The following is a 17,878-nucleotide window of genomic DNA, read 5'->3' as shown; positions in this document are numbered from 1 at the left end:
GCCGGTATGCGTCCAGGATGGTTCTGACGTGTGCCATAGCTGGGTCCTGAGCCAACTGGGCAGGTTCGGGCCTCCGCCGTCCTCCACTCCCACCACCCCTGCCCACTTGCGCCTGGCCTGCCGTTGTGGGCACATCGGGTCTCCGGGACCCCTGAGGGATGGCATTTGCGGTGTCACCTGCCTCCTCCTGGGTGCCCGGAGAACCTTGTCCCTCCTGGACAGACTGGCTGCGTTGTGTGCGGGCATGGCTCCTGGGTGTCTCCTGGGATGTGGCAGGAATGGGGGTGGTGGTTGGCACAGTTGTACCTGACACAGGTGCTGCAGGTGGTTGGACACCAGAGGGGCCAGGTTGGTCTGGGTCATCCACGGAGTGGTGAGAGTCGTCGCTGCCGGTGGTGTCCTCTTCACGCAGAGCCTGGTCCTGTGAGTCTTCCCCCCCAGTGTTGGGGGGAGATCGATGACGTTGACCTGTGTGTGAGAGAGACAGTGTTAATTGTGTTACATGCGACATCCATGTTTCATTCTTGTTTGATTTGGCACAGTTCCTCTGGGTGGTTTGATTTGACTAGCATTCCTCACACAGTGCACTTGTGCATGGGTATGTCCCTTGGCCACAGCTTTCGACACTTTACCTATGTGTAACACAATCTTAGTTGATGCATATTTTGGGAACGCAGTCAGCAGTGGAGTGAGCGGGCGTAGCAAGCCATGCAGAGCCGCCTTACGTCTTGCACTGTACGTGGCCAAATGGTGTATTTTCCATGCTATTTGAGAATGCAGGTAGGTAACTTAACAATTTGTGACAGGGTTCTGACGAACACAGTGGGTAGGTATACTGGGTGTAAGGTTCTGTTTGTGCCTGCAGCACGGATGTACTCGTGCACAGATTGACACATGGCCTAGTGTTTATCAAAGGTTGAAGGGGGGGCTAAGGCACTGCCAAACCTTGTCTACATGCACACAGTCCACCTGCTGACGAGCGGACATGGCCACACCACCCAAGGGTGATTTGGTCTCCCTCTGTCTCCCTTTCTCCCTCCCTCTGTCAGCCTCCTCCCTCTGTCCGTCTCCCTTTCTCCCTCCCCCTGTCAGCCTCCTCCCTCTGTCCGTCTCCCTTTCTCCCTCCCTCTATCAGCCTCCTCCCTCTGTCCGTCTCCCTTTCTCCCTCCCTCTGTCAGCCTCCTCCCTCCCTCTGTCTGTCTCCCTGTGTCCACCTCTGTCTCTGTCCCTCTCTCTGCCCCTCTTCCTCCCTCTGTGTGATACCCTCTGTCACCTCAGCCCAGCTTCCTGGCCACACACAGTTTGCAGGTCTTGCAAAGGCCATTGGCTTGTTCATGTGGGTTTGTTTCTTCTCTGCGGGCACCCATTGGGCGGAGTGTCTGAGTCTGCGCTGCTGCTGTGGCGGTGTGTGCTGACACTCTTTCAGTGTGCTGCGTCTTCATTGGCTGCTGTTATGTGCAAATTGTGCCTTCATACCCATGTCGTCGTGCAACGCGGCCACCATTAGCAGGCAAAACAGTACTGTGTGGGGGGACACTGTTTGTATGGCTGTGCCCTAAGCCATATGGGCTGAGGGCATTGTTGTGTGCTTCAGAGTTGCTCTATGTTAGTTTTGAGGCCCACCCTCCCGGCATCGGGGACATCCTGTCTTGTGTTGGTGTTTTGTGTGGCCTGTGACTTGGCATGGCCTTGCTTGGGGCATGGGGCATGGAGGCGCTAGTGGCATGTGTGTGTTTTTGGAGTGTGGTTGTGTCCGGTGCTGGCTTTGGGGGGTTGCGCGCATGATTATTATTTGGGTTGTATATGGCGTTCCCCCCATGTAAGTTGAGTTGTTTGTGTACTCACCAGGCTCTCGGACTCCTTCTAGTCTGTCTACTGCCAACGGATCCAGCGTGGCCATCACCTTCTCCTCCCAGGGATGGTAGTGTACCGGTCTGCGGGGCGGCCCTCCTCCAGTGATGTTGGCCTGGTTGTGCTCGTCCGTCATTTTGCGGCGGACCGTCCTCCGCAGATCGTACCACCTGGCTTGGCACTCATGCCTGGTCCTTCTGGTGGCCCCAACAGCATTCACGGAATTAACTATCCTCTCCCACATGGCGGTTTTTTCTGATATGCTGGTCCGTCTGACCAATGTTCCAAAGAGCTGTGGCTCAAATCTGATGATTTCGTCGACAAGGGACTCCAGCTCGTCCTTTGTGAACTTTGGATTCTTGTTGGTGGGCATGGTGTGGGGTGTGGGTGTGGATGGTTGTGGGGGTGGGGGTGTGGATGGGTGTGGGTGTGGATGGTTGTGGGTGTGCAGGTGTGTGTGTGTGAATGTGATGAGGGTGTGTTTGTGATGGTGGTTGTGTGAAGGAGTGCAAGTGTAAGGTGTATTGATGGTTGAAGTATGGTGCAGAGCGTTGTCTCTGGGGTCTGGCAGCAGTGGATCTGTTGCAAAGGATCATGGTTTGTGTGTGTTGTGCCTTTTTATCGGTCCATTTGTGGGTGTGGCTGTGTTTGAACTTTGGGTGGGTGTGTTATAAGGAGTGGTAGTGGTTTGGGCCTCTGTTTATCTGTTTGTCAGTTGCAGGTCAGTGTATAGGATGTATTTGGCCTTGTTGGATATGTTTTGTGGTCTTGTGTGCCTCGAATTGACTGTCCTTGTGTTTTTTTGGTTAGTTCTGGTTCAGTAGGAGTGTTTTGAGCCTCTGTACGGTGCGTACATGGGCCATGTTGTTGTACAGTGCTGTCCTTTGCTATGGCTTAGTACGACTCGTACATGCCCGATGTTGGGTGAGGGTGCTGGTGTGTGGGCCTGGGGTAGGGTGCGTACGAACCGGTGGTGGTGTTTCGCACGGTACATACAAGGGGGGCTGGGTGTAGGGTCCGTACATACACGGGTGGGGGTACGGTCCGTACATACACTGGTGGGGTGGGGGTACGGTCCGTACATACACGGGTGGGGTGTTGGTACGCTCCATGCATACACGGGTGGGGGTTCGGTCCGTACATACACTGGTGGGGTGGGGGTACGGTCCGTACATGCACGGGTGGGGTGGGGTGGGGGTTCGGCACGTACATGCACTGGTGGGGTGTTGGTACGCGCTGTACATACACGGGTGGGGGTTCGACGCGTACATGCACTGGTGGGGTGGGGGTACGGTCCGTACATACACGGGTGGGGTGGGGTGGGGGTACGGTCCGTACATACACGGGTGGGGGTTCGGCGCGTACATGCACTGGTGGGGTGTTGGTACGTGCCGTACATACACGGGTGGGGGTTCGGCGCGTACATGCACTGGTGGGGTGGTGGTACGGTCTGTACATACACGGGTGGGGGTACGGTCCGTACATACACTGGTGGGGTGGGGGTACGGTCCGTACATACACTGGTGGGGTAGGGGTACGGTCCGTACATACACGGGTGGGGGTTCGCCGCGTACATGCACTGGTGGGGTGTTGGTACGTGCCATACATACACGGGTGGGGGTTCGGCGCGTACATGCACTGGTGTGGTGGGGGTACGGTCCGTACATACATGGGTGGGGTGGGGTGGGGGTACGGTCCGTACATACACGGGTGGGGGTTCGGCGTGTACATGCACTGGTGGGGTGTTGGTACACGCCGTACATACACAGGTGGGGGTTCGGCGCGTACATGCACTGGTGGGGTGGGGGTACGGTCCGTACATACACGGGTGGGGTGGGGTGGGGGTACGGTCCGTACATACACGGGTGGGGGTTCGGCGCGTACATGCACTGGTGGGGTGTTGGTACGTGCCGTACATACACGGGTGGGGGTTCGGCGCGTACATGCACTGGTGGGGTGGTGGTACGGTCTGTACATACACGGGTGGGGGTACGGTCCGTACATACACGGGTGGGGGTTCGGCGCGTACATGCACTGGTGGGTTGTTGGTACGCGCCGTACATACACGGGTGGGGGTTTGGCGCGTACATGCACTGGTGGGGTGGGGGTACGGTCCGTACATACACGGGTGGGGTGGGGTGGGGGTACGGTCCGTACATACACGGGTGGGGGTTCGGCACGTACATGCACTGGTGGGGTGTTGGTACGTGCCGTACATACACGGGTGGGGGTTCGGCGCGTACATGCACTGGTGGGGTGGGGGTACGGTCCGTACATACACGGGTGGGGTGGGGTGGGGGTACGGTCCGTACATACACGGGTGGGGGTTCGACGCGTACATGCACTGGTGGGGTGGGGGTACGGTCCGTACATACACGGGTGGGGTGGGGTGGGGGTACGGTCCGTACATACACGGGTGGGGGTTCGGCGCGTACATGCACTGGTGGGGTGTTGGTACGCGCCATACATACACGGGTGGGGGTTGGACGCGTACATGCACTGGTGGGGTGGGGGTACGGTCCGTACATACACGGGTGGGGTGGGGTGGGGGTACGGTCCGTACATACACTGGTGGGGTGGGGGTACGGTCTGTACATACACTGGTGGGGTGGGGGTACGGTCCGTACATACACGGGTGGGGGTTCGGTGCGTACATCTGCGGCCGGGGGGCATTTAGCGCGGACATGCGGGGTCTGTGGTGGGGTGTTCGGCGCGTATGCGGGCACGTGTCTCCATGCTTGCTGTGGGAGTTCGGTCCGTACGGTGTTTTTTCAATACAGTTGTGAAATCGAAAGGACGGGAGTGATCGTACTTGCGCGGTCGGACTTCATTTTTCCGAATCGTACGGTAAATCCTCCGGGGATATGTCGGACACAATTTCCGACCCGAGGACGTGTGGGGAAATGTTCCGGATGTGATTCGTATGGACTTTTTCCCATGCGAATCGTACTTGGCAGTTTGTACGCTACTTGTACGATTCGGACGGAAAAAAGTCCAGATTCAATTCGGACGGGGGACATTTTTCCAGGATCCGAATCGGCACCATGTTTAAAGCTGCAGAAAAGATACATTTTGCATGAAAACCCAAAAAGCACACAGCACTTACAGCTTATCAGTGTGGTACAAGCAACTTGTGGCTCGTGAATTACCAGCACCTTACTGTTTGGCCACTAGACTGACATGCTGCACAAGTATACCTAAGGAAGAAAAGCACAGTGTCAGTTTTAGAGAGTTGGGGAGTGACTTCTTAAAAAACATTTTATTGGTTTGTAAAAACCATAAAAGCAGAGCATACAAAAATTACACAATAATACAATTTGTAAAAGTATAAGTGAGAGCTCAACAAAATAATAACTCATGTATTCAGTAAGGAAAACGTCAACAAACACTCATCCTAAAGCTAAACTCTTTTTAAAATTGCAACGAATGCCCTTAGCAGCCCATAATTGGGGAAATATAGAAGAGCATGTGTCAGTTTCAAGTGGTAGTGGATCTTGAATTGTCAGCAATTGGATGAAATGTTCCTGATAATAGGGAAGAGGATGTTTGCAAGTGAAAAGAATATGCCTCAAGTGTCTGACTCACGTTGGATGAAACAATGCAGAATTGCACTGACAATCCCTCCTTTTGTCGATCTTATCCAGATTTGGAATATGACCAAGCTTGCATTCAGGACATAGGTTCTGCTTTACTAACGTCATTGGTAAAGTGAAACAAATACACACCCTTGATCTATGCGGGTGATCAACTTCCAAGTAGACTAATACGCTGCTGTCAAAATATTTTCTAAATTCACATGGTTGCCTCCTGAGTAGACAGGAAATTGTAGTGTGAGAGATTTTAGAATCCATCAAAGGTAATATTTCACAATTTGATGATCATTCATTGATGCTTCAACAGTGATGTGACTGAATCAATAGTAGTGTTTTGACGGTGACCTGAGAATGTATTAGTAACCCATGAGAAGAGCATCTCATTATATAGGATCAAGGGATACCCTGGCTGATCCCATCTAACATCTCCACAGCATGCTACCTGCTGTCCTTTTTCTTGGTAGATCCTTTTTGAGAATCTTGATGTAAACAATCCTAGAGGTAGTAATACTCCACATCTTACAAGGAACATTCTTCAGAATCACCTTCAGTTGGCACAAGTGGGGCTTGGCTCTCTTTATTACTGCACTTACTAGGACTGCTATCCCTGACAAACATTTTAATATAAGAAGTGAAGATAAAGGGCATACGTGAAGCAATGGAATAAATAAATGTCCCCTATTGATAAGAGGAGCATAGCATTCAGCTATGGAGTCAGCTACACCGCATCCAAGACTGGCTGGAATCAAGCGGCTTGGGAACAGACTGTATTCATTGGCGGCCCATGAGAGACACAGAAATATTTATATTTGACATGAGACACAAAGGGAATGTCATGAGTATGAATCAGTGACATTAAGGTTAGAACAGACTTAAAAGAGCTTGGTGCACTAAGCTGGGCATGGCAGACCCCGTAGGGTGTACGTAATAATAGGTGTAATTATGGTAGACATCTTTAACCATTTAAACTTTGATGCAGCACAATTATACAAATCACAACATATTTGAGAAATCAAAAATTGAAAGTACACTTTGCACACATTAGATCCACAGGGACACATGAAACAGAGACAAGTGTGGTAGGAGAGCCCTAAAAGTGTGCTTTAAAATGTGAGATGAACAAAACATATATATAAAATAACACTGATACATATAAACAAGTAGTATAAATGAAAAATTAAAGCATATGTTGCTTATTGAAGTATATTGATAGAATTTTTGATGGTGAAGTTAAGCGGACTCGTGATTCAAATGCTTTTTGTTCTGAGTGCACCATTTAGAAAAGTAGGTGCAAAAGCGTGTAGAAGTGAAATACAAGCTTGACATTTTATACAGTGATACTAGAACTTCTATAGTTTATGAAATATTGTAAACAATATTTGAAAAAATGAAATAAGGAAGATGTGCACTTATTTTAATGTGAAAAATTGTGGTAGTAGGCTATTTCTAACAGCTATTTTCACGGAATAATGATTGTGAACATTCTACATATTTGTTATTAGAACTAATTTAATTACATTTTATTTGATGTTGGTTTAAAGCTCATTTAATTTCTTTTTTTTTTTTTTTTTTTTAAACCGTTTATTACAGGTCTTAAAAGTATACAAATATGGGCCCACAACCTTCCGGCCGGCCGCTAGCAATGGTAGGAACATACGACATACATTTATGGAACACGTGGTATTACAGGAGGAGCATTTCTCAGTAGGTAACAATGTCAAAGCCACATCATCCAGACCCCATTATGCGGTTTCATTTTAAATTAAGAACAACAAAAATTAAAACCACACCCACAAGGCAACCCTCAATCAAAAATAGCAGCACGTGCTCCCCAAGAGGGGGGATCCCAACTATACACAGAAGTGTGAGGAGGGGGAAGAGAACAAAGCGAGGACTGGGGGAACCCAATGCCCGGCAGCGGGGGAATGAGTCGGCTAAGGGGATGGGGTTGGCGAGGCATCAGGCAGCAGCGGTGGTGCGCAGATACCCCCTCGGTAGGCGTTCCAGGGGCCCCATACTTTCACCCATGTCCCAGGCTTACCCCTCGCCACATACACCACCTTTTCGCGAAACATGCACCAGTCCATGTGTTCTATCCAGGCCGAGACCGTCGGGGGCCTCTGGGATCCCCACAGTTGAGCAATATCACGCTTGGCTATCATATATCCCAGAGTCACCCACCACGTCTGCGGCGCCGAGTAATCAGTCGGTTCCCACACATTCAACAGGCATCTCCTCGCTTCAGGCAACAGCGCCACATGCGTAACCAGTCGCAGCACCTCATGTACACCACGCCAGAACCCCTCTACCTCCGGGCACTCCCACAGAATATGCATAAAGGTCCCCAAAGCACCACACCCACGCTTACACAACCCATCTCCAGCATAGCCCATACGCAGAAGCTTTGGCCCCGTCATGTAGACCCGGTGGAGTATCTTGAGCTGGACGAAGCGAAGGCGAGCCGGTATGGCCACCTCCTTCGGGGAGGCCACCGCGGAGGTCCAGTCCTCGTCGTCCAACTCCAGCCCGTCGGCAACCCAAGCCGCACGAAGGGCAGTCAACAGGCCCGAGCGGTCGTTTATGAGCTTTTTGTATATAAGTGAGATCGTGCTGTCCGGGACGTGCCCATCCAGCATTCTATCCTCCAGGGGGGAATATTCCGGGATGGAGGCAACGTCCGAGAAGACGGAGCCCAGCGCATGACGGACCTGCAAATACCGAAAGTATTCACTGCCCTGCAACTGAAATTCCGTCTGCAGCATATCGAACGTTTTAAATCCTCCCCTCGTCCAAAGATCCCCCACTTTACTGATACCTATTATGTCCCACTTCTCGAAGCCCTTAGAGGTCCACAGGGAACCTAACCGCTCAGACGCGTATAGTGGTGATGCCCGGGTCAAACGGTCCTTCCACCCCATAGCTGCATTGGCCGCGTGCCAGACTTGCACCATGACACGCGTGGGGCCCGTCAGACGAGCGTCGGGCGCGCTAGAGTAGAGCGCTCGATTGTAGTCGCCACCTGGCAGGAGCATCTTGTCCATTTCAAATGCCGGGTTTAAGGCGGGCCCGTAGAGGCCATGGTTAATGGCAGCGAGCTGGGAGGCCCAATAGTACCGTTTAATATCCGGGAGGGCAATCCCCCCGTCAAACCATGGGAGCGTCAGCTTAGCCAGAGCAATGCGCGGCCTCCCGTCCCAGAACAGGCGGCGTTGCAGACTCTCCACCTCACGGAAGTAGCGCGCCGGGACCAAGTCCATAGTGTTCTGCAAAGCGTACAGAAAACGCGGCAGAGACATCATCTTGAACAATGCCGCCCGGCCGAACGGCGAAAGCGGCAGGCGCCGCCAGCGTGCGACATCTACCCGCAGACGCTGGAGGGGGGGAAGCAGATTCCGTTCATACCGGGCCTCCGGGTCCAGAGTAATGAAGACACCCAGGTACCGAAATCCCTGCGGGGCGATCTGGATCGGACAGCCCCGCGGGAGAATAGGAGCCTCCCCAGAGAGAACATATACACACGATTTAGCCCAGTTGATGACGAGACCAGAGTTACGACCAAACGAGTGTAAAACATCAACTAGCACTATAAGTGATTTACGTGGGGAGGCTAGGTACAGAAGGATGTCATCAGCGTATAGGGATACGCGGTCCTCATAATCGGGGGTCCAACGGAGACCACGGATGGAAGGCTCCCACCGCAGCCACTCCGCCAGGGGCTCCAAGGCAAGCGCAAAAAGAAGCGGCGACAAGGGACAGCCCTGTCACGTGCCCCGGCCCAGCTCAAACGGGGCCGATACTCTTCCGTTCACGACCACCTTCGCCAATGGGCCCTCATACAACAATTTGACCCAACTGATGAATCCTGGGCCAAATCCGAACTTCGCAAGCATCGCCCAGATGTATGGCCACTCAAGCGTGTCAAACGCCATGGTGGCGTCTAAAGACGCCAAAATGGCCGGTTCCCGTATAAATGGGACGCGCGCGAGCACCCCATGCAAACGCCGCAGGTTAAGGGCTGTGTTGCGATGGGGAATAAAGCCAGACTGGTCCTGATGAACCAGATCTCCCACCACACCGACCAGCCGATTGGCGAGTACCTTCGCGAGAATTTTGGGCTCCGCATTCAGTAGTGAGATAGGCCGATAAGAAGTAACCCGATCCCGAGGTCTCCCCTCCTTGTGGATCACCACGATTGTAGGCTCATTTAATTTCAACATGTGATGCTAACTTAAATGGCCTTTTGAAATGCTTTTCCCTAGTGCTGACCTTTGCCCTGATTTAATACAATGGTTCATTTTGTGCTAGTGAAATGTTGCTTTATTTGTTCTGTACATGTGTTCCCACTGACATTCCTGAATATTTCTTCAACATTCACACGGAAATATATAGAATTTCAGCTATTGCTATAAGTCGCAACTTTGTGTGTCGATATTGCCTTGTTATGCAGTGTATTGATGATGACGGAAGTTGTAATTTTTGTGGACGCCAATAAAGTTTGTTTAAAATAAAAAAATAAAAAAGTCGCAACTTTGTATTTCTTTACTACCAATGTTAGGCCTGTGAGGACTCTGAAATCTCTTGTTTCACATGATTAGCATGGGAGACCAGCTTGATGTTTCAACAATCTCAGGTGACTGTTGCGAATATCGACATGTGATGGTCTTTTTGGTGGTGTGAAGCCACGCCACTCGACATTGCTAAAAATTCTGTAAAAGAAGAAACCTGAAAGGAGGGGCACCCGAACTCCATACTTTTTCTTTCCCCGTGCAAGAAGATGCTGTGCTGATCGATCATTTACTTTGGACTGTTCGTCGATGCTACCATTGGTAGCTGATGGACTGAACCTTCTTTGCCGAGCCATTTCTATTTTTCAATTTTACATTATATCTTTAGCTCTAAGCTATTGGACTTGCCCCTACTGAACTTTAAGTCTGAATCTTTCCCATTTTTCCGTAGGACCTGAGCTGTTGGAAATGTAAACCCTCCTTCTGCTTTAAATGATAGTGAGATTCTGTAACTGTGCGAATGGAATTTTCTAACCACTCGATAAAGATTTGCCTAAATGTTTGGTGTTTTATTGCAAGTTGTGATATTCTAGACTGAAGTCCTTAAGAAATTGCTTATTTCAATACATTTTGATTCTTTAATACTATAACAAAATTAATCTAAACCTTGCCTGAGTCTATTATTAAGGCCTGTTGGTTCTTCAATTCAAACTGTGCTACTGTATAGATGCTTTAAATGCATTGTAGGGAGAATCAGCGAGCTCTATCAGAACATCAGGTTTTACTTCTTTTATTCTGTGTTGCTATTGCAGAGCTTTTGATTTGCATGATTTGAACTCAACTTTACTTCTTCAGGAGGTTGGGTCTCCCAGTTGCTCTACTTAATCTCTACAGCAGAATGGTTCTAATAATGGTGTATCTAAACCTGATTTCAAATTTGTGAGTTGGCTGTCAACTAATGGTTCTCATTGTATAGCTAACATGGATTTTGGTCACCCTAATTTCCACCCCTCCTATCGACGGAGAAAGATTCATCAGACGATTACTGCCTCTGTGGTAAATGGAAGTGCTGTAAAAGTGTCTAATTGTAAAGGACTCAGTACGGTTAGAGTAGTAAGAAGAGTAAGCGTATGAATAAAAATGTTATCACGCTTTATGTTGCAACAACTTCTATGGACTCTATTTCAGTAAAAAATTATCAAATTCACTGATTGTATCTTTCAAGAGCTTTGCCAGTTGGTAACCCTTCAAAACTGTAACTAAACCTAGTATCCTTATTGTATTTTTAAGTTTGATCTTGTATATTTAAATGCAATCTATACTGTGAAGGATATTTCCCAGGAAAGAACCTGCTATGTGAGGTTCAAAATATCTTCAGCATACACAGGATCGCCGGAATTGTAAATGTGCCTTTTTCTTTGCTGTCGCAGATGGTGGTGACACATGACATGGTTGACGTTGACATGTCTACATATGCTACGGAAGGCAAAGGGTACATCCTGGAAATCAAAACACCAGAGAAGAAGAAAGAAAGAGCTTCCCCAACAAGAACTCCTGTCAAAGAACAAGAGACAAAATTAAGAGAAGGTGGGTTTTACCATTTGCGTTTATTTACATTGTCAGTAAGACGAACATTGTTTGTATAATAAGGTTGCCTCTTTCGAAAAAAAAGTCAAGTAAGGTTATTTCAACGCATAATTAGTAGTTCGGAAACTTCATTCCAGTATATTTAACAGCTAAGATGGCTTGCATGTTATATTGGTAGATTGTAGAAAACATGCCTTTTGCGAGTTCCACAATTATCAGGTATGCACAGTACCAGTGGACAACATTATGCACACTTCTTGCACCATGATAGGTCAAGAAAGAGAAAGGGAGGGTGCACAATCAACCCCTGCTTTAACTGCTGTTCTCCAAAAGCTTTACTGGTGTTCAGAACCAACCTGTTTCACTCTAAGTATCTTGCAGACTACCAAACAAACTCATCTTTCTTTCCCACACAACGTTTTTACACATTTTTCACTATGGAAAGCACATCTTAAGGCTACCCAAACTTTCTCCCATCTGAGGTGAAGAAACATAATTTGACATCTCCCTTGCAGGCTACACAAAATCACTGGTTGTTTCTTCTGCAAAGTACAACTGGACAAAAGAACTGTACTTTGTATTCGCCTTACCCGGGTACAATTCCAATAGGTTGTATTATTAAATATCTACCAGAGAATATTGTGGTATAAGAATATTAAGGACAGAATATCAAGGCAAAAACTATAGAAAGGTAAACATATACAGGGAAGTATAGATTTATTATTCCAGGATTATCGCAACATAGTGCAAATTGCTGCGTTATGTTACTCTGCACTGGCAAGGCATTCCATGGGCGTTGCATGGGTGTTCACACTCAACTCCCATGGATTTTGACGCATTCCCAGATTAACCATTACTGGTAGATCTCAGAATGCAACAAAATGCTACACCTTCCCGGGTGAAGTGTAATGAGGAGAGATATCTTTATTTCTCCTCGTTACTTCCTCATTCTAAGTGTGCTGCATTCTGCCCTACCACTTTGGGGTTCAAAAGTACTGAGGGACCAACAACCAGTTTTTTCATTTTCAATGTTTATTAATCTGGGAAAATGCCTCACTGGCAAAAAAAAACTATTTACATTTATTTTTTTAAAACATCAACCATAACATGTATTTCATTAATTGAAAAATGCAGGTATACTACAATCATAATAAAAATGATTAAATACACAAACAGCACACAAATTGGACATTTTCTCTCATGAGACCATTTTGAATGGTGTTTTGAAACTGCCTGTCCGCATTAGCAGTTAAGCTATATAGAGGAAATATACCCAATCTGAATTTAAAAAACAGAATCCTTATTTGTGCTTGCCACATTGAAACTAAAGTGGACAGTCCTATGCAGTTTGCAATTACTGCCCTTCCCTCAGCTTATGGCGTTTCCTGCTTTCCCAAAGCCCTCGCAAATAGGGCCATATTTACCACTTGCTCATGCAGCGCAGTGCAGTGCAGCAGCTGCAAATTCTGCGCCGCGTGAAAAGGAGAGAGGAGGAGAGGAGAGGGCCATATTTACAGAAATATGGCACTCTCCTCCCCTTTCCCTAGCACCGGCGCTGAAATCAGCTGCAGTGCGCCATGGCGACACCTGTGTGCCATGGTGCAAGAGGGTCTCCGTGGGTCTAGCATAGGTTTTGTACTGAAAGGATACCCTTCCAGTACAACATACTATGCATAGACTGACTTTAACCCTTTTCCCTCTTTGTATGTGTGCTGTACAGTGCAGCACACAAACAAAGTCGGAAAAGGAAGGAGAAATTAGAGCATTTCTCCTTCCTTGCACCTACTTTAAAAGGGTGCAGTTTTCTGACGCTAAACCCTGTCTACTTTATTTAGTAAATGGGGTTTAGCGTCAGAATCCTTGGGTGGCTGCATGGGAATGCCCATGCTATACCCATGATACACCCCTTGGCGCTAAGTAATGTAAAGCAGCTGTATGCACTGCTTTGCATTACTTTCACATTGTTTCCAGTGCAAAACAAGTTTAGCGCTGGAAAGTAAATCGGAAAAAAAGATTTTGCATCGATTTGCATCACTTTTGTGACTCTAACACGGCGTAAAATCTTATTAAATCTCCCCCAATAGTTGTCTTTCCTCAACGTTAGTTGGAGTCGGTAACACGTAAGCAGTTTGAATGTAAAGGCCTTCTTTGCTTAGCTTTTATTTGTGGCTCAACACAAATAACACTTGCATAAAAATGCTCGCCGAATTCAGGAGTTTCACCCGGCAAGCACCCCTCGTGCCAAACTAAAGTTACTGTGCATGCTTTATACAGTGTTTTGAGAGAATTATGTGACATCTCAGACGTCTTCCTACATAGTGAAACTACAGATGTTGATTTTGTGCTGCAGCAATACAGCACTGGTCATTGAAAAAAGAAATACAGTGCAATAGCACATTCGTACACATATGTAACAGCACCCAAACATTTTACCTAATCGGATAATTCCTTCTTGTGTCAACCTTTGGGAGGGAGAGGACCTTGCAATAATTCAACAGTTCGTACTTCCTGTCAATGACTCTTCCAACCGTTCAACGAATTTACAAAGGTTCGTGCCACCACAATTCATATCTGTACTTACCTGATGGATTTTCCAAATCTTTCTCAATCATTATGGACCACTTTGCTGCGCATGCTGAGGAGACGTGCACAGCTATGCTGTCTATGGTACAATAAGGCAGATATCAGCTCCCCAGGCAGCTCATGCTAATGAAGAAGAGCTCTATTCGTACACACATCAGAGTACTAGTGCGTTCCAGCAAGCCGCAATCCTGACAGGCGGATGTTCCTTCACCCTCCAATGTGCCATACAAGCCTTGTGTAAAGTAGTGGGCCCTAGGCCCACATACTTTGAAAGGATGGACACAGACACAGTAGTAGGATTACTGGTAACTAGCCCAGGGCACATGCACTCGGCCCCTTTTATTAGCAGGGTCACCTGACCAGTGACGCCTGTGATGGGTGGGTATAGAGTGTATGTACCGCACACTCCTGGAACACTAGAACGTGTCCAGCCGGACACTACACCTTGGATGTCGATTATAATGTGAAACATTTTGCTGCCTACATTCTAACACCAGGTTAGTGGCTCGGTGAACTAATGGATCCCCTTCAGAGATCACGGCCACAGGTTCCAGATCTGGTGGCTTCACGCAGCCTTTCACTCTTCCAAGGTTAATAAACATCTGTTAATTCAGTTCCAAGTGACCCAAGATGTATGTGAACGTGTGCTTCATAAATACACATGCCATCCAAAGGATCAATATCCTGTGGTCACATTAGGACAAAAAAAGCATCAATTGGACCAAGAACCTGGAGTCTAGTGTTCACATTTCTGCAGACCTGTTACTAATGTTTTCTACTGGATTCAGTCACTGGCATAAAGGTTTTGGGACATCTAATCAATTGTTTGTGAGAAATTCCACATCTTCCCAGTTCCATCTTGGAGAGGCTTTGGGTCCATAGGGTCTATTTGGTTTCAGCTAGTATTTTTAAAGAAACAATACAATTTTATGCCAGACATATACAGCCAGAACCTATGCTGGAGAGCTTGGCAATCTCTTGGGGTGCCATTCACAGCAGGGCATTGCACAGAACTGCAGACACAGTACTCTCACAGACAGTGCTTAATGTGAGCCAGTGGTTTCCAGTGCTCGGCACCAGCATTTAATTGTCAACACTGGCGCTTGTGACACTCTGCCACAAGGTGGCGCTGCCTGGCTAATTTAGAGATGACAACAACAGATAATTATTAAATCAATATAGATTAAAAATGACAATTACCTGCCGCCCAAGCCATTCTTATAGCTTTTGGAGGCCTGAAATAGTCCGAACTCTCACACTTCTAGAAATAGGATGGCTAGTACTTGTCTTGTTACGATCATTGGTAGAATGGCAGAGCAATGTGTGGTGCAAGCTGCAGTGGCCTTCTGACGAGAGCCCTGGCACTTATTTATTTTACAAATTAAGCACCGCTCAAAGACAAGCCACTAGAGAGACCTGTATGTATATAGGCATGTATGTATGTATTATTCGTATAGCACCAGCTTACCTAAAAGGCAGCAGAATGCTGTATAGGATTAAACGGACAGATACAACTAACACATGATTTGGCAGATAGCTGGTTTCTGGGGGCAAAAGTGGACTGTTACTAGATTGTGAAGTAGTGTTTTTTAAAGCTGTGCATTTTCAACTCTTTCCTAAATTGGATCAAGGTTGTGGCGGCCTTGATGGATAAAGGGATGTTGATCCAGGTCTTGGGTTTATAGATGAAGAAGGCCTACTACTTAGTTTTTTTCTCTTTTGAACGTATTTGCCTCTAGCCTGATGGTGCTTTGCAGTGCATAATTTGTAAAAAACATAGTGCCGGGGCTCTCGACAGGAGGACACTAGAGCTGGCACCATAAAAGTGTGACCATTCATACACTTACAGGCCCCCAAAGCTATAAGAATAACTTTGGAGGAAAGTACTAATAATTGGAAATTGAAATGGAAATAATAAACAGAAGTTGTTGTGTTCATACCTAAATTACCACTACCGTGTGACAGACAGTCATAAGCCCAGATGCTGGCAATTAGGTGCCGGTGCTGAGCACCGGAAAGCACTAGCACAAATTATGCACTGGTGCTTTGGCTGACGGTATGTTGAAAGCTACTGAAGGTGGTCAGCTTGTCAGCCAGATATGCAGAGGTGCTGGTCATGATGCAGCTGGTTTTAAAGATTGTGTAGGTTGGCAAGAGGAGCCAGTGGAGTTACCTAGGGACAACAATGATGTGATCATTCCCTGCTGTTCCCTGTACTATTTTCTTGGACGGTGTGTGTGTGTGTGTGTGTGTGTGTGGGGGTGTGTGTGTGCATGTGTGGGTGTATGTGTGTGCGTCTTTTACTGAATTAGTAAAGCTTGTACCCATATTGCCTTGAGTCAACTGACTCAAGACACAATATTAACACCCTGGGGTCAAGGGATAGCAGGCCTGACACCTTCTCTTCCAAGATCCAACCCCACTGGTCTTATCCAAGTTAAAGTCCAACCTATGGATCTATACAATCATCTTTAATCCTTTGATGTTATAATATCATTAGATATTTCTTAATTCGAAATGAATCCACATTATCACTCCTGTGTATTTGTATACAAAATTCTCCTTTATTTGAAATTACTGCTTAGCCAGACAAAACGGGGATAACCCACTTCTTCAGAGCTGATATTTTATTTCGATAGTTGCATCCATGGAATTTACATCTTGTGAATCAATTTCTTAAAATGAGATCAAATGTTGCCCCATTCCAGTGATCCAGCGGTTCACCAACCACAGATACTTCACTACCATAAAACTCACAGTGGACAAACCGCTGGTGGGGGACAAGTTTTATATATTTTCACAAACTGTTTAGGATTAGTTTATTCAATACCTCTGTTCATTTTTCCAACTAACCCTTCACAGATCAACAAGTTATTTCCTCTGGTCGATGGACCATTAGTTGAACTAATTGATGGTGATAAATTAACTAACTTTTCTACACTTCTAGTAAATCCCCACAGACTCAAGAAGTTTTCAAATCTTTATCTAAAATTATAGTTGCATGTGAACAATCTCAATACAGTGCAGTCACCATCATCCATAAGAGAGAAAATTCAATTAATAAACACAATACATTTATCTCTACCTCACCCAATAATCGATGCCGGAAAGGGAGAGGACAGATAGAAAAGATCAAAAACATTAACAAGTAACAGAAAATTATATTTACCAAGGATGGTGTGGAAGACCAACCCCGTTGCCAAAGGGCTGGTGGTGGTCCCCTAAGATAGATTTCAGGAGACAAAGACTTCAGGACAGGAATCAGGACAGTATAGTTACCCTCTCTAAGTGACCGACGGTTGCGCCACACCCCTCTCTGACACTCTCTTCCTCCTCGAGATTCTTCCGCAATCTTCGAATCTAACCAAAATTAATTTAGGCTAGAAAGTTCTGCTTCAGGTCCTGCAATCAATTCTTCATTGGCAACACAGCATCAGCTTCTCTCCCCAGCATTCAGCAAGTCTCCGCTCCGCATTCAACAATTCTCCAAACCAGCAAATCGTCATCTGACTAACTAACTAAAGCTATCTTAATTATACCTTGAGTTCTGCATGTCCCAGTCATTAATATTTCAATATCAGGAAAATACGAATTTTGATTAGTTGGGCAAATTGGCGTCTTCATCACATCATGCTTACATGTCACAAGATTCAGTTAAACCATTGTTCGCAAACCCAACCCCTTACTTTTCATTAATACATTTTATTCCCATATACTATATGTATCCATATGGAAACATTAAAACATTACAATGAATAG

General features: G+C 46.9%; 1 protein-coding gene across 4 annotated transcripts in view; it reads left to right on the top strand.

The window, feature by feature from the left end:
* The window catches only part of MYOM1 (myomesin 1), a 709,264-nt gene that overhangs the window by 575,603 nt on the left and 115,783 nt on the right, over positions 1-17,878 (top strand). For all 4 annotated transcript variants that reach the window (XM_085605828.1, XM_085605831.1, XM_085605829.1 and 1 more), the window contains one exon: positions 11,380-11,536. In XM_085605828.1, coding sequence (XP_085461954.1) covers positions 11,380-11,536 — 157 coding nt within the window. The remainder of the gene's footprint in view (positions 1-11,379; positions 11,537-17,878) is intronic.

This window comes from Triturus cristatus, chromosome 5_1 (assembly GCF_964204655.1).
Source record: "Triturus cristatus chromosome 5_1, aTriCri1.1, whole genome shotgun sequence".
Taxonomy (NCBI): Eukaryota; Metazoa; Chordata; class Amphibia; order Caudata; family Salamandridae; genus Triturus; species Triturus cristatus.
Note: the sequence above shows the minus strand (reverse complement) of the source record. Positions and strands in the feature narration are given on the sequence as shown.